The sequence below is a fragment of the Anopheles bellator genome, chromosome 2, assembly GCF_943735745.2.
Source record: "Anopheles bellator chromosome 2, idAnoBellAS_SP24_06.2, whole genome shotgun sequence".
NCBI classification, from domain to species: Eukaryota; Metazoa; Arthropoda; class Insecta; order Diptera; family Culicidae; genus Anopheles; species Anopheles bellator.
This window is the reverse complement of record NC_071286.1, coordinates 27,700,931-27,721,543: the sequence shown is the minus strand read 5'-3', so window position 1 is coordinate 27,721,543 and position 20,613 is coordinate 27,700,931. Positions and strand designations below refer to the sequence as shown.

General features: G+C 52.0%; 1 protein-coding gene across 1 annotated transcript in view; it reads right to left on the bottom strand.

The window, feature by feature from the left end:
• LOC131207291 (uncharacterized) overlaps positions 1-18,623 on the bottom strand; it is a 47,491-nt gene extending 28,868 nt beyond the window's left edge. Inside the window, exons 1-2 of the mRNA XM_058199903.1 lie at positions 18,329-18,623; positions 9,269-13,191 (exon numbers count right to left, since the gene is read on the bottom strand). Of these exons, the coding sequence (XP_058055886.1) occupies positions 9,269-13,191; positions 18,329-18,623 (4,218 nt within the window). The remainder of the gene's footprint in view (positions 1-9,268; positions 13,192-18,328) is intronic.
• Between the last annotated feature and the right edge of the window lie 1,990 nt (positions 18,624-20,613).

Below are 20,613 nucleotides of genomic sequence, written 5' to 3'. Positions count from 1 at the left end.
TTTTAGAAAAAACGATATGATGATGCCAGACCAAAATCCACACCAAACAGTCACTCGTTGTGGGTGCATTGGCTTCTCTTGCACGACGTTCGCGGGTTTGAGGTTTGGAACTCACCACTTTGGAAGAAAGATTTTTATATATTTCCCAATTTTCTGCACAGCTTTTACTAAATGTTTACAATTTCCCGAATGAAGTTTGACGCTTTTAAAAGTCAAGCAATCGGTAGTTTAAAATCCAAACACTTGAAGGATCACTCTCTAATATGGAGGTGCACAAAACAGGGCACCGATCTCAAACACACGCAGACACACGTCGTGTCGTGCGCCCTGTGGAATGTACGCTCCATCCTGTGGCATGACCTACAACCACAGACACGGCCTGCACCGGAGGAGGACTCCCGACCCTCCAGATCTTGGCAATCCCAGCCAGTTCGGCGCGGACGACAAGTGCGCTTCCCAGTAACATTAGCGACCGACCAGCCATTAGAAGCCACCAGAGCCGATCGGCATCGATGCGTAACTAATTCCGATATTTCATCATAATCACGGCCACCGGGAGAGCGTTCTCCGATGCGTAACGCGTGGTGGCGGCAGCAGCAACCCCGCCAACTTCGATTGACTCCTGAACCGTTGGGTCGGTCCGACACAATCGAGGACGAGGACGGGGACGGACACAACACAATCGAGGAGGTGAGGGAGGCCACCTTTCGTTCTGCGCAAAACTGCCAGCTCATCGTTGGCCGCCACCGCCGCGAGAAGCCGTGGACCGTGGCGAAGCCCTGCTCTTGTGGCCGGTATCGGGCGTATCGAGTTCCGCCGACCGGTTTATGTGACAATGTCACGTAATGAACGCTTCGCGTGGCGGATATGACAAATGTTACGGCGGGCGTACGCTGCTACAGTTTCCCCTTTTTTGGACCACATTGTTCCGTGGCAAGTACTCACAGTGTGGAGAGGCGGTTTGGCCGGTTTCCATCGCATCCTGAAATTGGCATTCTTGGCCGTCTCAAGGATGTCGCTTTGTCGGGTGGTGTGCTGCCGCAACAATGTTGAGTTCTGGTTTCGGGGGGCCTGCATGATAATTGGAGTCTGAGTTGTCCGCCAGCCTACTTGGGCCACTCACCAGAAGGTGGTCGATTGTGGATAAAGTGGTCCCGGCTCACTTCCCGACTCGATCTTCAGGACGCCGGTCTAATTGGAGTCTTCGGAGTCTAATGGAAGTTAGAGAGCGAGGTCTTCCGGCAAGCGTTTCGCTCCAGTCAAGTTTGTGGCGCCTGCCATCGCTTCGAACACAAGAACCGAGCAAATAAGCCGACGCGTCGAGGACCTTTTTTAACCGTTTAACCGGATTTGGGCCGTTCTGGCCGAGAGTTGCGGGACAGGTTTTTTGCTGCCGTATCTGCGCAAGCCCACTGGGCTGGGTGGGCGTTGACGTTTTCACTGTGGCACCATGCCTGCCTCCGTTTTCTTTTTTGTGTAACAATTCAATTTTCTGTCTGTCATCTTGTCTGTCGCCGCTCCATCGGAAGGTGCCGCCACCCGATGAAGGACACCCGCAGTGCTCGATCGATTCGAAAGTAATCTCAAGAACTCTTCACGCGAGACAAAAAAGAACGAACCCCTTTTTTATGATGGAATTTAATTACCGGCGGTGGCCGATCGGGGTTGTTGCAAAAACTGACCCGAACCCCGTCGGCAGCTTGAACATAACAGCACCCACCCCAAAACGCAACCCACAGCCGACAGAGAGCCGAAGCATACATTAGGCTGCTGCTCCCGCGGCCGCTTATGGCGAAAACAATTAATGCCTTCGGAGCGTGCGTCTTACAGACGGTGTGTTCCCAGGCGGATTTCAGGCGGCCACGGACGCGAGTTCTGTACGTGCTTTTTGCATCCAAAGGGAAGTGGCCGGCCCGGCCCGACCCGGCGCACGGAGATTGGGATAATTTGCAACAGGAACGGTCAGCCCGCCGGAAAAGCAGCAACGGGATCGGGGCCCGCCGGAGGACCATCCGGGCAAGGCGCGCCAGTCAAGTGGCCATCGCCATTTTAGCGATTTCCGGTCCATTCGCCGCGGCGATGGCGAAAAAACAGGCAAATGGACGCTGGATGGATGGATGGATTGGATGATAATCTCTCGATCGGGTGGATGCGAGAGAGGAGGCTCACTTCCTCGAGTCGATGGCCAGGCCAGCCGGGGCCAGCCAGGGTTTTGTGGTGGGCGAAAGATAATCATCCCGAAAATGCCTGCCTGATTTGGGCACTCATTTGTTGTGTCGAGCGCGATGAAAAGCCTCGCGCAGGAACCATTCGAGCTCTTGAAGGTTGGTTGGTTGGTGGCTGGATTGAACGTGGAACGTCCCATTTTCTCACCGACGTGAAGATGAGGATCCATAGCCCACACCACCCGTGTCAGCGATTGATTTGCGATTGGTTAATCGTGCTTTGGACGTTGGACGTATGATGTACCCCTCAAGGTACTGTCAAGGTACATTGCCAAAGGTAAGCAAAATATGGCACGCCACGTGGCCAATCAAATATGATGATAACCTCATGCTTCTTTCTGTGGCTCAGACTGTTTCAAGGGGTCGTCATCTGTCATCTGGCACTGTTTGCCATCCGGGCAGCACTATCAACAACGCCAGTCTAATCAGCGATCAGCAGTCCCGTTTGGTGCGTCAGGGATTATTATATCGTCGCCGGCGCGATGGCAGACCGGAAAACCCGGAATACCTCTACCAGCTGCCACAGACATAGTCCATTTGCTACAGGTTCTCAATTAGTTTGATGATAATTGATGTACCGTAAAAACCGTGTCAAGCGCTACGCGAGAAAAGCTGGAGCCGAAAAATTCGCTATGGTTCTCCTAATCCGTTCACCGTTCCGGGACACAGCACACAACAGGCTTGCTTTGACGTAACTCAACTCATTCGTTGGTGAAATATTTGAGTTCCCAAATTGTGGGCCAGGTTTGTTCTCATTCTGTCGCACGTTAAACGTAAATAGAATCGACTCGGCGATCGAGTGGCAAATAAAAACATTGCGTCGTCGATTCACGTGTAAAGCATTTATTGCGTTTTGCGGACCTGATGAAGCCATACTTTTGTTGAATCAACCTTTTTTTTCGAGTGCCTTCACTCAAACAGTGACAAAGTGCAAAGAGTCCGTTCGGAATAAAATGCTGACTTGCCGACAAAAAAAGGTTGACAATGTCAAAAAACGACACCCCAAAAACATCCGTTCGACGACATCATAGGGCTCAAGGCATTCTCGCGATGGTGGTTGCCTTAGGCACATCGCTGTTTGGTTAGTAACAGCGCGAGGGTCACCCATTAGTCATCCAGTCGATGATCGACAAAATGTTCGACGGCGATGGCGGTGCGTAAACTAAAACAGACGCCATTTCTTCTCTTTATCTAATTCGCACTCTGACGCGGTGCGCGTATTCGCTACGGGTTAATACATTCACAGCACCAGGAAGTTCATATCTGTGCACCGCCGTGCACAACAACAATGAGCGGTAATGAGTCAACAGCACGTTCAGAGACGAGTCCGAAGCCCTCCTCAGGTAATGCGGGCGGAAGGATTCACAAGGTCGCAGCGGCGCAGTGTACTTATCACTATCGGTACGGTGCGCCCGACGGTGCCCACGTGAGGCGTGTGGAAACATGGCCATATCTAAGGCTTAGAGCGCGGCAGCCAATCCTTGACCTGGCGATACGCTGCGTAACCCCGGTGGTGCTGGTGGTGCTTTACCAGACCAGACAGGGTTTTAACACTAGATATACCACCATTTTCAATATACCTATTTATACCAGACCAGTCAAAATGACTGGTCATGTGAAAAATTGCTTATTATGACTTCAAGTATTTATTCACTCTATAAAATTGATAAAACAAGTTTAGTAATGTTAATTGTAATCGATAAATGGATTTGTATACATTTTTGTATAACAAAACACTTAATTTTTATCACTTTGTTGGATAATCTATATATTAGTGTGTGTGTACCGCATTTTCTTGTACTACTATGTACTATGTCTTGTACTAAGTATAAGCACTTTATTTTTTGGTTTGCTCTTATAGACAGTAAGCGAGCATCCATTGCAAGTGTATAACAACGTTGAGAAACGCGCCATGCTGTCTTCTTTCAGTTTGCAACTTCGGCAGTTCCTTCTTGTTTGCGCGTATAGTTCCAACCAAAGAAGTGTTTTCAGATCTTAGCCCTATTGCCAAAGGAATACTTGTAAAGAAATTATCGGTTGTTACAGTTCTTCCCTTCATGGTATACGGCTCAAGAAGTTTCATTACCACAAATTCGCTTAGGGGCGTTGAGGCATTTCGAGCCTCCTCTTTTCCTAAATACAGAAAACCATACCATCACGGTAATATAAGCTCCCGGTTTGAAGCAGTTTTGACTATTTTCAATTTTTTTTTCTCAAACTGTTGAAACTAAAGCGAATTCGTCTGTTTGCAAACGTTGAATCCTCTGATTTTTATTGTCGAAACGAATGTACTGTAGGATCTCGGTAAAATCACGTCGACTCACAGTACTGGAAAAAGGATGGTCCCCATTTGTTGCTCCACAAATATTGAAGTCTCAAAGTATTTCCTTCGTATGCTCCACGTGCGTACAATATTGCAAGAAATGCCTTCAATTTTGCTTGCGATATTGTCCAATTTTACCCCAAAACTGTAGAGGCTTCCAACCTGTTGACGATCATGGGTACATCAATTGGGATGTCGGCGAGAGGAGAAGGGAAAGGGGTGGGGGTAAACAATTTTTTTGTTGCACACACCAACGGTCTGGAGTGCCCAACCTACGATTCAGAGATCAATAGATCACATTCTGAGCAAAATTTGCCGTTTTGGCCTAAAGTTCTTCATAGAAACAAGGACCAGTCATTTTGACTGGTATGGTATAAATCTCCAAAAAAAAAATTATTTTTTTTTCTAACATATATAAAAAAAATTTTTATTATCAAATGTTTTCTTTACTTAGAGCTATTAAAAGTCATGACATCATTTCGGAAAAAAAAAATTATGTGTAGTGGAAATTTGCAATTCAAACTGCCCGACCAGTCAAAATGACTGGTGTGGTATATCTAGTGTTAATGAAAATGGATTTAAATTAAAGGGCCCGACAAGGGCACGTACGCTTCCGATTACGAATTCGACCGCATATTGGCGCAAGAACGAGGAAGGTTTGGTTTTTGGTTAAAAATATTCACATTGTGATAACCCAATGACCCAATTGAAGCCACGTCTAACCAGCACGTGAGCCACAAAAAGCGAAGCGAATGAGACTTACACTTAGACACGTGTTCGATAAAGTTTCAACTTCGGCAAAAACTATCTTTCGTCCCAAGTCTACTAAGCGTTGCTCGCTGTTTGATTATGTTTCAACCGAATAAGCCGGTCGTAGAAAAGAAAGTGCACCCTTTCGAGGCCAGGCAGTTGTTGATGCAAAGAATGTAATGCCACTGGGCACCGGAAACAAGCGCGGGTGAACCAACAACATTTCAGATACCACAATAATACATTATTCATTCGCGTCGCGTAGTTTTTTCGGGGGCCGCTGGCGCGCGGATTCGTGATGAAACCGTGCTGACCGACCGAAGCAAGCCTAAAAAGAAGTGGATTTACCAGCGAGAAAAACTGTCCCTCGCTGTCCTCTGGTTGGCGATGAAGAATTCAACATCGTTGTCGTAGTGCACACGCAGAGCGAGAGGACATCGCCGATTGCGCGCGCGATCTACGCGTCTTGTTTGCCAAAAAAATCTGAAGTTCAAATTTGCAAATCCACCGTCGAACCGAATCCGTCGGACAACCACGTGGCGGGGGATTCGGCCGACTGCAGCGCGCGATTGTCGCGAAATTCTCGACTATCTCAGGCGGGCCCGCTGGCGTGGAGAGGGTGAGGTTGGGTGAAGGATACCGTCCCGACCGACCGACCGCTAGGCCTGACAGTCTCCGTGTGGCCGAGATCACATTTCGTAATCGATCCCGGCGCTGTTGTTGCGGCTCGTGCGCCGATTGGAAGGGCACCTTCCAGCGAACCATGCGACACGGCGCCAACGGGGCACGATCTGCTGGAAAGAACCTCTCGAAAGAACCTTACACGGCTGTGGTGCGCGATGATGATGAATCGTGACGGCCGCGCTTCCCTGGCCGTCTGATGGTGGCAATTGAAAGTGTGGGTTGCGAAATAGAACGGCGTGCATGGTGCATGCACCAGCTGGCCAATACATACAAACACAAAAGCACTCGTAGTGCAGGAGCGTGCCGTTTGATCACGCGAATGCGGTTGGTGCAACAACGCCCGGCGCGCCGCGGTTTCTTGGCGGTTGACATTTGAATCCGCAACAAAGCCGCAATCGGAGCGCCCATTCGCGCTACAAAGTTACAAACCAAGAAGGTGCCGCTACGCGACCCACGATTCGATGCTCTGGCCGACCCTCGAATTGAGCAGTTATCGAATATTCAGTTGATCGAAACCTAGATTTTTGAAACAATTATGTGTGTACATCGGCAAGTCTTGAAACTTGTCAGCATTACAACTGGGGCTCAAAAAATAACGGAAACCAGTGTTGTCTTCGACGAGCGTGGTTTGGTGCCTTATGAATTCCTCTAACCGGTCAAACTCTCCCACAAAGAATACTATTGGAATGTTGGGCGTGGTTCCGATGGTTCCGCAACCACCGTATTCGCCTCACTTAGCACTTAAACTCAAGAGATTCGTTCCGTGGACAACTTTTACCGTCAATAGTTAAGTGAGGAGCCGATACGAAGAATGTGTTGTAGGTTACTCCAAAGCAAAGTTTTCAGACCGTTTCGAAAATTGGGCCTAAAATAGACATAGAGATAGATTTTGAGGATGATGACATAGATTTAACAAAACATTTTTTTTCGCCAACATCTAAGTCACCAATGCCACACACCACGCAACCACTTGCATGTCGTTCCAGCAAACTGAGTAATCCTTGACATTGGCTAAACGTACGTTTCGGGCTCATTCTTTAAGTTAACGTCGACCCGTGCGCATCCCTCGAAAGCTACGAATGGACATACTCTGTACCATTTGCTCGGCGCCACTGTGGACGCAGACCAACGTCGTGGCCAGTCCCTGCGGCCACTTCTACCATCGTGCCTGCGCCCACCAGTGGCTTGTGAAGAACAAATCGTGTCCCGAATGCCGCCAACCGAGCCCGCAGTCAGCGCTGGTGCCGGTCAAGTTTTCCTGGATCGACCCCGACATGGAGCAGTCATCGACGCAGCAGGAGCAGGACGAACGATTGTTGTTCCCGGACGCGGATGATCCACGGAGCGAGGCTGGAAAAATCTTCGATTTTTTGCTCGAGCGAGCAATCAAAGCTCGCTGGTGCCGTCAAAGCTTACTCATGAAAAAGGACGCGCTTGAGCACCAGCAAGCCACTGATAATGGCATGCACGAACCGGCAGAAGGTGGTTCCGGTGGGACAGGAGGAAAAAGGCGCAAAAGACAATCAAGTAGCGAGAGCATCGAAGGTTCGTCCTAAAATCTGTCGGCACCGGACGTTTGGTTTGTGGATCTGTGGAAATACGTCGTTCGACTGGGTAGCAGGCTGTGTTGTTTGCTCTAATGGCCAAGAGGCCGAAACTCTGTTCAGCACGCAGACTGCACTTTCTTCAAATTCTCACATTCAATAAACTTTAATTAAACAAAAAAAGGAGCGATGATTGAAAGAGTGGAGCCTTTCTGCTAAGACATACTAACAAACGCTTGACGCTTCCCCACGTCGCGTAGTGTCGAAATGTGCCGTGGTTCTTAACCGTTTGCCGAGCCAGGAGGATTGGACTTGAGCCGCAGTCTACCATTTTGATTTCGGAGCCGGAGCTGTTCCAGCGCGGCGCGGCCGGGACCAGAAACCGGTCAAAAGTGGGTCACCAAAGTGCGACGGGGGATCATCGACGGTGGTCGTCCGTGGTGTGAAATCACGATCCTCACTAAGCGTCCCAAACGGCGCGTCCCTCAGAGGCCATTTGTGCGCGTCTCCGCAAATTACTTGCCCCATATTTCGGGCACCGAACGGGGTTCAAAGCACGCACCACGCCACGCTTCGGTTCCTTCCCATTGCCGGGCCCTGGGGCCGACCCAAAGTAGTCCAAGTGTTTGCAATTAACTGGCCTCTACACACGCTGCTGGTGGTGGTGATTGGCTCTCTTGTGTTGCTGTTTCGGGAGTGTTAATGCCCAACACTTCTTGCGTTTTAGGGGAACTCTCACCGAAGATCGGGGTTATTCCTGGGCTGACCTTGCGAGGGCCCCCGCCAGTGATTCACTTTACGCCTGGCCACAAACGGATTTATCAACCCAAAGGGGTGGGGGCCTGCTGTTTACACCCAAATTGATAGCTTCCATTAACCCTTCCCGGTTTTTTGTTGTTGGATTTTACCCAACATTATTCCCAATCGCCATGGTCTGCTGTCAGAGGGTTGTCAAAAGCGCGACGCGAAACGAGATTTCTTGGAGTCGATAAGATAAAGGCGGTCTGGCGCGGTGAACGATAACCGAAGAGCCCAGGCACAGTAAACACCAGACCCAGGGAGGACAACTGGATCAATACATTATTCATCGGCTCTGCCGGTTCAGACTAAGATCACTCTAGTACAGGTTCGTTAAAGTACCATTAACCAATTCCAAGAACTGCCTCGAGAAGTAGACAAATGCTTCCGTCCGTGAAATCTATTTTAATAAACATACGGCCGAAAAAGGCGATAAATAACAAAAAAAGGGTTTGTTACTGCTTCAATAAAATCTGACAATAATGACTATGTTACATCAGAGCATTGAATAAACGGCAACATAAGGTTCGAGACTTCAACCTACAAATGTAACTGCCTTTTTTCAACTAACGTCCCTCCCGTCTTATGGTAGTGAGGACGGAAACCGTTTTTGGAATTTCGCTAACGAACCTCACCCAAGCCAGACATCAGATTGTCCCAACCTGTGTTAGAGTTATCTCAGGCCAATCGCACAACAGAAGTTAGTTCGTTATCGCGGGTCCTGAATATCGCGGAGAACATCGGGTCTAAAGTTTCCACAGTTAACGCTACCCACACACGCATCAGTATCATTTGCAACTCATATACACGCGCACGCACGCACGACCGCTTTGCGCTGGAGAAGTCCACAGTAAGCCCGACCGATGTGTAATCTAAATGCGCACTTTATCTGTGGGGTAAGGCCCGGGTTCGGGCGGAAGCGGAACGCTATGAGTCACACTCACCTTCGGTAGCTCTCTCGGGCGTGGCCGGATGATGACACCATCGTTTTCGATGTAATCCGGGACGTCCTTGCGGTCGCTAAAGTTGAACACCATCGTGTTGCTGGCCTCCTGCTGCTGGCTTGGCGGAGGTTTCGGTTTCTTTCGGATCGCGGGCGTCGTCGTCGCCGCCGCCGCCGTCGCAGCTGGCGCCACCGCCGTCTGGGGAGACTGGCCGGCGGCCGTACCCCATTTGGCCACGAAGGAGGACGTACTGTTGTCGGTCACCGCACTGCCACTGCCACCACCGAGCCGCGGTGGTTCGGTGGTGGCCGCTTTCGACTTCTCCACACTCGCACCACCAGCACCAGCACCGCCCGTCATCATCATCATCTTCATCTTGCCATTGCCACTATTGCTATTATTATTATGCACACCACCGTTGTTGCTGTTGTTGTTGTTTGTGGCAGCACCGGGCTCGCCACTTCGCTCGCGATTGATTTGATTCTTCTCGATCTCCCGCCGGGTCAGTGGCGCTTCGGGCGCCCGAACCACACCACTACCACCACCACCACTACTGCCACCGGGAGCAGCATCCACACCGATACTACCACCACCACCGACGACGTCACTTTTTGAGGCGTTCGAACCAGCACTCGCTCCACCACCACCACGAGCACCGCCACTTCCGGTTGACACTCCGGTGACCTCGTTGGCCGGCGCCGCCCCAGGCTTAGCGTTCAGCAGGCTCTCGCGAGCAATCGGAATCGGTGGGGCGGGGGCTTTGCCACTTACCGTGCCGCCCCCGGTGCCGCCCGGAAGGTACGATTTGGTCGCTCCATTAAACCGGAACTGCGTCGTGGTGCCGGCCCGGCCAATGTTCTCCATCGCAGTGCGCGATACCTTCCGAACCGATCGATCCTGCTCCCCTACCTCCTCCTCGTCCTCCTCCTCGTCGTCCTCGTCGTCGTCGGCGTCGTTTTCGCTGTTGCTCAGCGGCACTTGCGATCGATAGCCACCGGTGCCGTCACGAACGTCCTTCGCCCCTCCACCACCACCGCCCAGGACGACAGCGATGTCCTCTTCGCTCGATTCGCTCGGATTGACCGTGTACTCCGTGCGGCGCCCTTCGCTGCCGCCGCCGTCCTCGTCGTCGTCGTCCTCCTCGCTCGTCACGTACTCAAGGTTACGGCGATCGCCAACCGTCGTCGTCGTCGGGGACGTTCCGTTGCTGTTCCGTTCCGTGCCGTGCGTGCCCGCGGCACCGTTACTGCTCGGTGCTCCTGTCGGCGTAGAGGTCGCCAGATGCAGACTGGTGAGCGGGTTCGTGAGCTGCTGCAGGGAAGGCGAATCGCAAATGCCGCCCGACGATGGCGGCGAAGGCGACGACAACGGGCGGACCAAGGGGGTCGTCGTCGACGGCGGTGGCGGCGGTGCCGTACTGGAGCTAACGACGTGCGTGTGTTGGTTCTGGCCACCACCGCCGCCGATGCTGCTGCCGCCGTTCTCGTAGTCGTTGTGGTGGTGATCACCGCCACCGCCGCCGTTGTTCGGTTTTCGCGCAGGTTCGGGTTCGCGGGTCGCGACTGCTTCGTGCGAGATAAAGCCGCCTTCTTGGGCCGCCACAGCACTCTTGGCACCAACACCAGCGCCGCCGTTGCTTACGGGCGTGTTGTTGATGTTGCTGAGTGGCGGCTGCTGTGACACATGTTTACTGCGTGCCGGTGGCGACGGAGGGGTCACGGCAAGCGGAAGCGGCTCTGTACCGACCGGATGAGTTAGCTGGTTAGCCGGTGCGGATCCACCGTTTCGCAGCGTGCCGGCGGCGTTCTTCAGATTGTTGACCGCTTCGAGCGATTTCGGAGTTGGCGGTGGCTTCGCCGTAACTGCCTGGGGCGAGACGACGACGATCGGCGGGACCTGCTGCTGATGCTTCGGACTAGCGGTGCGCGGCTTAATGTTTGGCTTTTTCGGGCTGAGCGGTGGCTTCGGGTGTGTGATGGGCGGCTTCTCGGTGATTCCGGCCCCGGCCGGCAGCACCGGCGGTGTGGCGATGATGATCGATCGGTAGCTGGCCACCTTCGTTGCTACCTCGCCCCCCGCTGGCGACGGCACCGCCGCCGTCGCCACCGGAATCCGTTGGGACGCGGGGCCGCGTCGGTTCGCGTTCGCCTCGAAGATCTTCATCGTCTGCTTGACCACGTCCGGCGGGGGCCGCTCGTCGGCATCGATAAACGAGGTCAGCCGCTTCGGCTTCGGATCGCCCTTCTCGCGCCCATTGATAATCTTCTCCTCGATCGTCACGCAATCGCTGCTGACCAGCAGATCGACCGCCATGCGCCCACCACCGCCGCCGCCGCCACCGCCACCGTTCATCATCATCGTCGGCGAGGTGCCGAGGATTGGGGCCGCGCTCGAAGAAATACCGTTGCTTCCGTTGTGATGATGCTGCTCGCCGGCGATCGTGCCTCCGTTCGGCGTCGCTGCCGTGGTCGTCGTCGTCGCTGGAGCCGTCGGAGCGATCTCGTCCAAGATGATCACATTGCTGTCCGTCTCGACGACGGACGACGGGACGACCGGTGGTGTTGCTGGTGTGGCCGTGGCCAACGCCGCCGCCGCCGCCGTCGATGTCCTCGTCGTCCCGGTGACGTCCCGCTCCCAGGCCTTGTGATCGTAGCGCACCAGGGCCTCGACTGAGCGGGCACGCTTCAGCAGCACCGAGTCTGCGCCGCCGCTGCCCCCCCGGTGGTGCTTGGTGTAGCGATTGTAGTCGTTCTTCTTCTCCACCTGACGGCTCGCGCGCGTATAACTGTTTTGCACTCCGCGCAGAAACGGTGCCGCCGCCTTACTGACCACCGCCGCCACCGTCTGTTGCTCCTCCGAAGCGGGCTGGTTGTAGTGCCACGGTTGCTTCTTCTGATAGCCCCCCGCTGGTGGCTGCAGAACTACCGTTGGCCCGAGCGGCTGCTGCGGATGGTGAGGCGGCTGCTGGTGGATCAGATGGTTATGATGGTTGTTGCCGTTTGCGTAGAGATGCTGCTGCTGCTGCTGCTGGGTGTGGTGATAGCTCTGCGTGTGGTACTTCTTCTGCTGCTGCTGACCACCGTGTGCCCCGCCTGGCCCGCCGGCACCTCCTCCACCGCAGCCTTCGCTGCCGATCGACTGTTCGCGCTCGCTCAGGTCCTCGCTCTCCTCGTCCAGCAGATTGTTGAGGCTGGTCGCGCGGCGCATGCTATTCAGCGATGGGCGCTGCTTGGCGACCGACTGGCGCAGGGCCAGGCTCAGATAGCGGCAGCGCAGCCGCGACACGATCCCCGGGCCGTACTTTAGCTCCTCGCCGGCATCACCGAGCCCGAACTGGCCACCACCGACACCGCCTCCGCCGCCAAGCTCCTCCCCGTCGACCTCGCTGATCACGCTCTTCTCGTAGACGATGATCTCCTCGGTGGCCGTGGCTGCGACCATCTTCCTGGCTGCGACGCCGTCCCTCAGTAGCCCCTGCTGTTGCTGCTGCTGCCCGTTGGAAAGTGCTGCCGAGCCGCTGACGAGAAACGGAGGCTTGCTGCTGCTGCTGCTGCCGATGGGCTGATGCGGCGGCTGTTGCGGCGACTGTTGCTGCTCGACGCTCACGGTACGCGATGCTGTAGTGGCGGCAGCAGCGACACTACTACTACTTCCACCGTTGTGTTCCGCTCCCGCATTGGAATTTGACTGAACTCCGTTGGCCGCGACCGAGCCGTGCGACCCGAGCGCCAGTCCTCCGGTGGCGGCCGACGACACTACTACGGATTCGGGTGCGCGGCCACCAACACCAACGCCAACGCCGTTGCGCTGTTGATACGGGTGCTGATACGGTGGATAGTGTTGGTGATCGGTCGGCTGTTCATTCGGCGCGTGAACACCTACCGCCGTCGTCGCGGTGAACCCGGCGGCCGTTGGCGATGTAGCTGGAAGAAGACGGATTGAACTCGGTAAGTGCCACGACCACGGAGAGTGTACCAATCAACAACACACAACATAGTAAGGCATTGTTTGCAATTCCAAACGCTTGTCGTCAGTGCTGTCAGCGTGCTGTCAGTGGTGCTGTTAGTGTCGCCGATCTTCAACCTACCACCGTCTTCGGGCTGCTCGTTGCTGAGGCAGGGAAAAGGGTGTTCCTTTTCCAAACACTCCAAAGCTTCGTCCGTCGACGAAGCCAGCGGCTGATTTAGCGGCAGGTGTTGCTGTTCAGTGGGCCGCACTGTGTCTGCGCCAATTGTTGATGTGGTGGTGGATTCGACTGCAGGTGCAACATAGGCCATTCACCGCGAGTGATGAGGAATGAACATATGATCGTTTACATACACACACGCGTAAGGTGATGAAGGTATTAGTGTGCAAACCCATTAAATACACAACATAAACACAAACCGCCGCGGATGTTGTTGATGTTAAGGAGCATTGTGCAGCAGTGGGGACACACATACAAACGATACCAGCATACCGGATATGCACAGAATGAACAAAGGAGAGAGAAAGAGAAAGAAGGGAGAATGAACTGTTAACAAACAAAACGCGCAACGCAATCCACCTACGATGCTATAAAACGAGCAAACCACCCGAGACACCAACCACAACCGTTCTGTTTATTTTTATGGCGAGCGTCGCAATCTCAGCAGTTCGATGGAAATTAATTTGTCGGCACTTCTTGTATTTTTTTAAAATAAACCAATAGATTCTTGGAGCTCTACCTCTGTCCAAAAATGTGTGTTACTTTCATCATTTAAAAATCAGAACGAATCGCATTATTTTCGAACTTAATTCGGTATATTATCGAATGAATAACTGAATACGAAGCACAGGAACAGTAAAAAACTATCCTTCAGAGAGGGATCATTAAAGCCAGCCAGCATCTACAAAATACTTTGGTAGCGTTTAGGAAAAATAGGAGTACCACCACAAGGGTTGGGTTTATAGCAACGATCAGCAGCATGATCGTGTTTTCCGTCAAGCTGGTATTGGTAAGCCGGCACGATCGTAAAACTCGGGAAATGAAGTGAGAAGTGAGAATGCTTTTGTCTCTGCCATCATCGTCGCTGCTTTGTGCCGAAGCAGTCAAGCAGTCCCAAGAAAAGTGGATTGCGCAAAGGCGCACACGCCCCGGCGGGAAGAGAGAGAAGAGAGCATAAAAAACACATAAATCAAAGTACCGCTGCTGCACGCGGAGTTCATTGCACACGCGCCCGTCGAAGATTAGGCCAAAGCGCTTCTTGAGAAGTTCATTGATGCGTCGTCGTCAGTGATGATCATTAGGATAATTAGTGTCATTTCCCCCGTGCGATAATGGGCATTACTATGTAGGAAGTAGTTTCATTCGGTGCCTTGATCGATCCCTTTTTTACCAAATCTGTCCCCGAAAAGGTCGTTGTTGGTGGGAATCACAACATTGGTCGAAGAACCGAATTGGTCAGGGAAAAAAAAACGGGGAAATACTCTCACTCATCAAGCCAACGGCCTAGTGTCAGGGATCTGGGTTTCCTCGATATTGGAACGCATTTGGGCGTATTCGTTTTTATGGAAAACCCGTTCTGGACACGGTCGAAGGCACCGTCAGGCCACAGTCGAAGGTAGGAAGAGATAATCAGGAAGAGGCAGTGAAACCGTCCGCTCTCTCGGACCTCGGCCGGTTCTCGGACTAGCATTCCCGCTGGTTGGACCGGTGGGCTTGCTATGCTCGCGTGTGCCAGGTGCCAACCGGGGCCTTAGAAGAGGGCGGTGGCGACCCGGAGAGGAAAGACAGATAGCAGCATAATAAAATGTAAATAAATAAACCCACCAAAGCGAGGCTATCTCGGCGAAGGTTCGCCGCGCTGTCTGACCGATGAACTGGGAGAACCTTTCTCCGTGACCGTGTTCGACTTGAGAAATATTTCATTCCTACCGTGTCGAAATGGAACAAACGGCCGGTGCTATATGCCGGGAGTTAAGGAACCCTTCCCACATGATTCTTCCGCCTTCTGGTTTTGATTAAAATCATTTGATCAGTTTGGTTGTAACTCACAAAATGGCCGGTGATCTATTCTAACCACGAGGCTGTGGGGCCGTGTCTGTTGTATCGAAGTAATGCAATGCAGTTCCAACACACACGAATCGATCTATTATTCCGTATCTCTTCAAAAGAAAATACGTCCCATCCATTGTTTTGAAATTGTTCGAAAGAGACAAAACATCAACCGAGTGCGGGTAAGCATATTTAAGCAATGATTAAGAAGAAAAAACGCACACAAAAGCGTTTAATCGCGCACGATCGAGGCTATTATTTCAAACCGAGCATTTAAAAAACGCTCAACGCTCGACTTTTACCGCACCATTTTGAGCACCCCATTTGCGAGGATGCTCGGCGTACGTTTCGTTTGCTATAAAACTATCTTCTGTAACGCTTCTTTCCCGGTGGCAGGGAATCCGAAATCGATTTCGACCGTCCGTTAGAGTGTGTCCCAGCGTAAAATTAGGCCATCACCAATTGAATCGAAATAAAAAACTCAAACACCAAAAGACCAAATCTTTGTCGTTTTTCGAAGCCCGTTTGTGGCGCTTTTTCGATGATTGCGCTAAGTTTTGGGCCAGTTTGGACGAGGGAACCAAAAAACCAAAACACTGGTCCCACTCTGGTAAAAATCGTCACCTCGTGTCTCTTCATTTGCATATAAAACCCATCGGAGGCCAAACACAACACTCTCGCGCCCTCTCGGCTTCTCTCTCTTTCTTTTTTCAAGCCTTTTTCACTGGAATTTTCGGTGTTTTGGACTGGCTTCTGGAACGAATAAAAAAAAAGGTCCACTCAGCACGGCAGCGCTAAGCTGCTATTTGCATTTGTCCGTGCAATCGCCAAGCTGGAAGAAGCGCGCCCGCTTTCCGTTTCTCGCCGCGGAGTATTAGCTTTCGCGTGCTGCGCGGCGTACCTCGAGCGCAGCCAGAGTAACCGAAGCGGTTTTAGTACTTTTCCAAACAAAAAACAAACTCGCTGAGCTCGCCAAAAATACGCGGCGACGAAAGCTTGGTCAGCCCCGTGTGGTCGATTAAACTTTGGCGGCTACGAATCCCGTTTCCAATCCGATCGACCGATCGGCGTAAAGCGAAAACGTTGGGAAAAAATTAGCAACACAAAGAGACAAACTCAATGCAATTCGGCCGCCGGTGCGTTGGCCTGCGCAAGTACCAAGCCACGCGGGCGGATCTAATGGATTTTTCGTAACACTTCGTCCCACCGTTATCGAGCGATGCTTGATCCCGCAGTTGTGGACACGATCTTCGCCAAGCCAAACCGGTAAAAAGATGTCTTGGCACGGACAACAATAAAAACCCGAGAAATATCGAGTACCCGCCTCGCTTGCGGACGACTTCATTGCTTGCGGAGTACAAATTGAGTGCGATTTGCTTCACTGCGAAGCCGATCGTGTAAAGTTCAAAGGACTAATTTTCCATTTGTCCGGCATCATTTCATAGTTTGTCATTTTTTTATCTTCGGGAAACCCCATTCTTAATTAGTAAGGCTCCTCGCTGCTGCTACCACACGCTGGCAGAGTTAGCAAAATGGGGCTAATGAATTTTTCATCAAACACACACTCCGCCATAACACTCCCGCGGCGAGAGCCTCTTTTTGGGCACGAGCGTCCCTTTTTTCAGAAGTGTGCCTCGTCTATTAGTCCACTTGACGTACATTCTCCACTGATGTGCCCGGCTGATGGTTTGCGCAAAAACAAATTGCAAAATGTATAATCAATTACCATTCTCCGAACTTTAGTTGGCCCCCCGCCAGAAGATGGTGCATTTGGCATTTGGGGCTCATCGCGGTGTCGCGCGTTGGGCCACTTTTTTTTATGTTTTATGCTACGCCAAGCTGACGTCTTGATGGAGGAGAAAGGTTGAAGTTTCGCACGCGCGAAGGTCAGCGCACGCCACGTTGGAGCGGGATTGGAGCGCTAAAGTAAAGTGAAACAAATCGGATAACAGGTTATGGTGTGTGTGCCCGAGTGTCTTTAAAGTAAAAAAAAGAAGCACTATCCACATAGCTCGATATCGATCGGTTTCGAGCTCTGGGCATCGGCATTGCCCGAGGGTCTGAAGTGTGTGGAAAAAGGTTTGGTTTGTTGGCGACACCGATGAAATGATTGATAGCAAACTAATTAATAGCTCAAGTACCGAAATGACTATTGGTTAGTTGAACGACATTAAGTCGTGTACCAATTAAGCTCGGCTGCAGGTGTGGTGAAGACCACCCGAATTAACATAGTGTCGTTGTGTGTTGTGTGTTTGCACATTGTTAGAGTTCGAGTAGCAGCCGCGCGCTGATAAGGTAATCGCGCATGTTGAGCCCTAGGACTAGGACGCTGGTAGTCGCACCGGCATCGAGCAGATGGAGGGAGCCCCAATCTTATCACGACGCAAGCCGGAGCTCCTGTAGCCGCCAGTGTCGTTGTGTCGGGAGGGATCAATCGATCGACGAAATCGGCACAACTCCGGGCCGATTTGCGCCATGTTTGGTTGCGCACGGGGCAACGTGAACCGAGCTGCTAGCATCTGACTCATCTTGCTGTCCGGTTGACAAACGCCGATGAAAGGTCAAGCGAAAGTTGCAAAACCAGAAACCGAACCAGCACCGGATTGTATTAGATGAGTAGCAAAAAAAACAGTTGCATTCTTGTTTTTGAGACAAACCCCCAAGGATAATCAGAATCAGAACCAGTTCACCATTTCAATAGTTGACCGCGGAACATTTCATGAACGGCCAAACGGGGCCACGTTGTTGTAAAGGAATTACGCTCACTCGAATGGCTATCGTTATCGAACTTGAGATTGCGACGCTGTCAGGGGCGTGAAAACGGCGGACCAGCAAGGTGGCATCCAACCACCACTAGTCACTAGTGCGATTATGGAACTAGAATTTACTACACATAAAACCATACAACAAAGGACCGTGCACGATAGAGGTAAGGGGTGTAGGCTGGAGTTTCGGGTGGCTGTACATAACATATTTACATCGCTCACGATCACCAGACAGATGATTTGTTGGCTACGTGAACACGGGGTTTAATGCTTGGTTACCTTTCGTTGCGACACCGGCATAGAACGGGCTGCCGACGGGGAACGCTCCAACGCCGCCGGTTGGGGTGCGCGGATGGGCTAGGACCGGCGATGAGGCGGCCGAGATGGCCGCGGCCACCGTCGAGGCCGAATCGTGCACCTGTGTCGCGACGGCACCGATCGTCTTGGCAAGGTTCTTGCGCCGCTGGATCAGCTCCTTCTTCCACTGCGGGATGACGGTCGGGTCTGTGGCCGAGGCCTGCTGCGAGACTGCATTCGCGTGGCTGCCGGTGTTAGTGGGCGTATCGGCCATCATGCTGTTAGCGCTGGTGACACGTTTCGTCCTTCGTCCCGGCCAGTCGGCTCAAGTAGTGACCGTCTTCGGCAGAAGGCCCACTTCCACTTTGGTTTTGGTTTTCTGCGCTTCACCGATCACAAGAGCTTTGGGAAGGCAACATCAACAAAACTGTTAGCACTGCAGCGAAGCGAAAGATGGAAATTTTATGTTACAGATCAGATTAGACAAGCCGGCGGGGCAGGGTTTGATTAATTTTGGTTGCGTTTAATAAATGAAACTTTCGATCGACACACACAGGCACACAGGTAGCCGGCCATTGCGCCGTAAACATTATTTGCCTTTGAGTTTTGTTTGCACTCGGGTTTGCGTTTTCTTCCATCGTTTGCTGTCGCTGTCTGTCGTCGTCGTGTCACTTTTCACCAACCTGACGACGCTGCTGGCTCCGACGGGTGGCTTTCACTAATTTTATTATTATTATTTTCTAAACTTAATTACCGTCGGACGGGCACACCGTGTTTGAATATATGGCTCCGTCGCTCACTCTCTCCCTCTCTCTCTTTCGGTCGCCGCACTAGTCCGATTTCCCCTATTGCTTTTTTCTGTGTTCGGAAGCCTCGTTTCGTGAGAAAAACCCGGCAACAACGTGCCATCTCCCCGTATCGGAGATGGGACGTCGTTTGTTGCAGTTCATTCAAATGCAAATATGTCATTATTTCGTACAAACTCATCCCTCCGGCGTTGTGACTGACCCCGTTTTTGCTTCTCGCTCACTCGTGCGGCTTTCTCTTCGGTCGGTCCTGCTTACACTCTCATTTTCTCTCTCTCTCGCTGATGGCAGAACAGATTTTGATCCAATTTTCTAAAGGGAAGTAGAGGCTGAGGTAACAGAGCCAGCATTCCATTGCCAACGCACAACGCTATGTTTTACATTTCGTCCCCCGATTAGGTTGGTGGAACTTTTAATGTTTCAATTCCCAATTAAATGACTTCGGTGGAAGGCCAGATGAGAGCACCCCAAGCGGAGGAAAACAACGAAACTCGAACGTAGTATTCACGCGCAGTACTTCCCGTAGTTTCGTCGAATGTTGTTGTGAAGGTAGATAAAAAAATAAATGCTATGTTGCCCGGTGACATCGCCCATAACCGTGGCCACATTTTGGTGCCCATTATCGATTTGCGACGATCGCCAACAACACTTTACAACATGGTCGATTGGTCACTAACCAGCGCGCCGCGCGCTTGTTTGAAAGTTATCAATTTTTGTGAAGCCCCATTTTGGCTGATAAAAGTGGACATTGGGGTGCGAGCGATGGACACTGGCGGCAATATCTTAAATGGGCAGCTAAATGGGTGAAGTGGGCTGGGATATTGGGAAAGTGGTTCAAGCTGCGCTGGAATGCGCCACCTCCTAGCAAGCCATTGAGCTTTTGCGCTAACCATTGACACTGCACACTCCACAAGCATCGAGAGTTACAATGCCATTCCGCATTGCCGGCCGGGGACCCTCCCGTTTGGAGGCCTCTCCGCGGTTTTCAAGGACGGTTGGAGCTTGTTCACGTCATTCCCTTCGGCGTTCTCCGGTGGCCACAAAATGATCCAACTTTTGGACAGCACTTTCACCGTCCGCCGGCGATTCGCAGGTGGCCAATGGCCCCTACCGCCCAACCTGTGGGCACCCGCCACAGTGCATCGGCTTATTGGCTCCCCGAAGCATTGACGCTCGTCAGAGCTGTTTATGCGTGTTTTCATGCGTAACAAATATGTTCTTCTGCTGCATGGACGATTGAGCTGTGGGGGCCTGGTGAAGAAAAAAACCATACCCCACGAGGGGCGAGATTTTGTTGTTGTTGTTCGGTTTGCCTCGATCATTTTGCACACCTCTCTCTCTCTCTCTCTCTCTCTAACACACACGAACGCACGTAATTTCGTAATACCGCCGGCGATGGAGGAAAGTAAAATGAAACAAACTTCAACATATGGGAATCAATTTTCATCGTTTAATTATTTG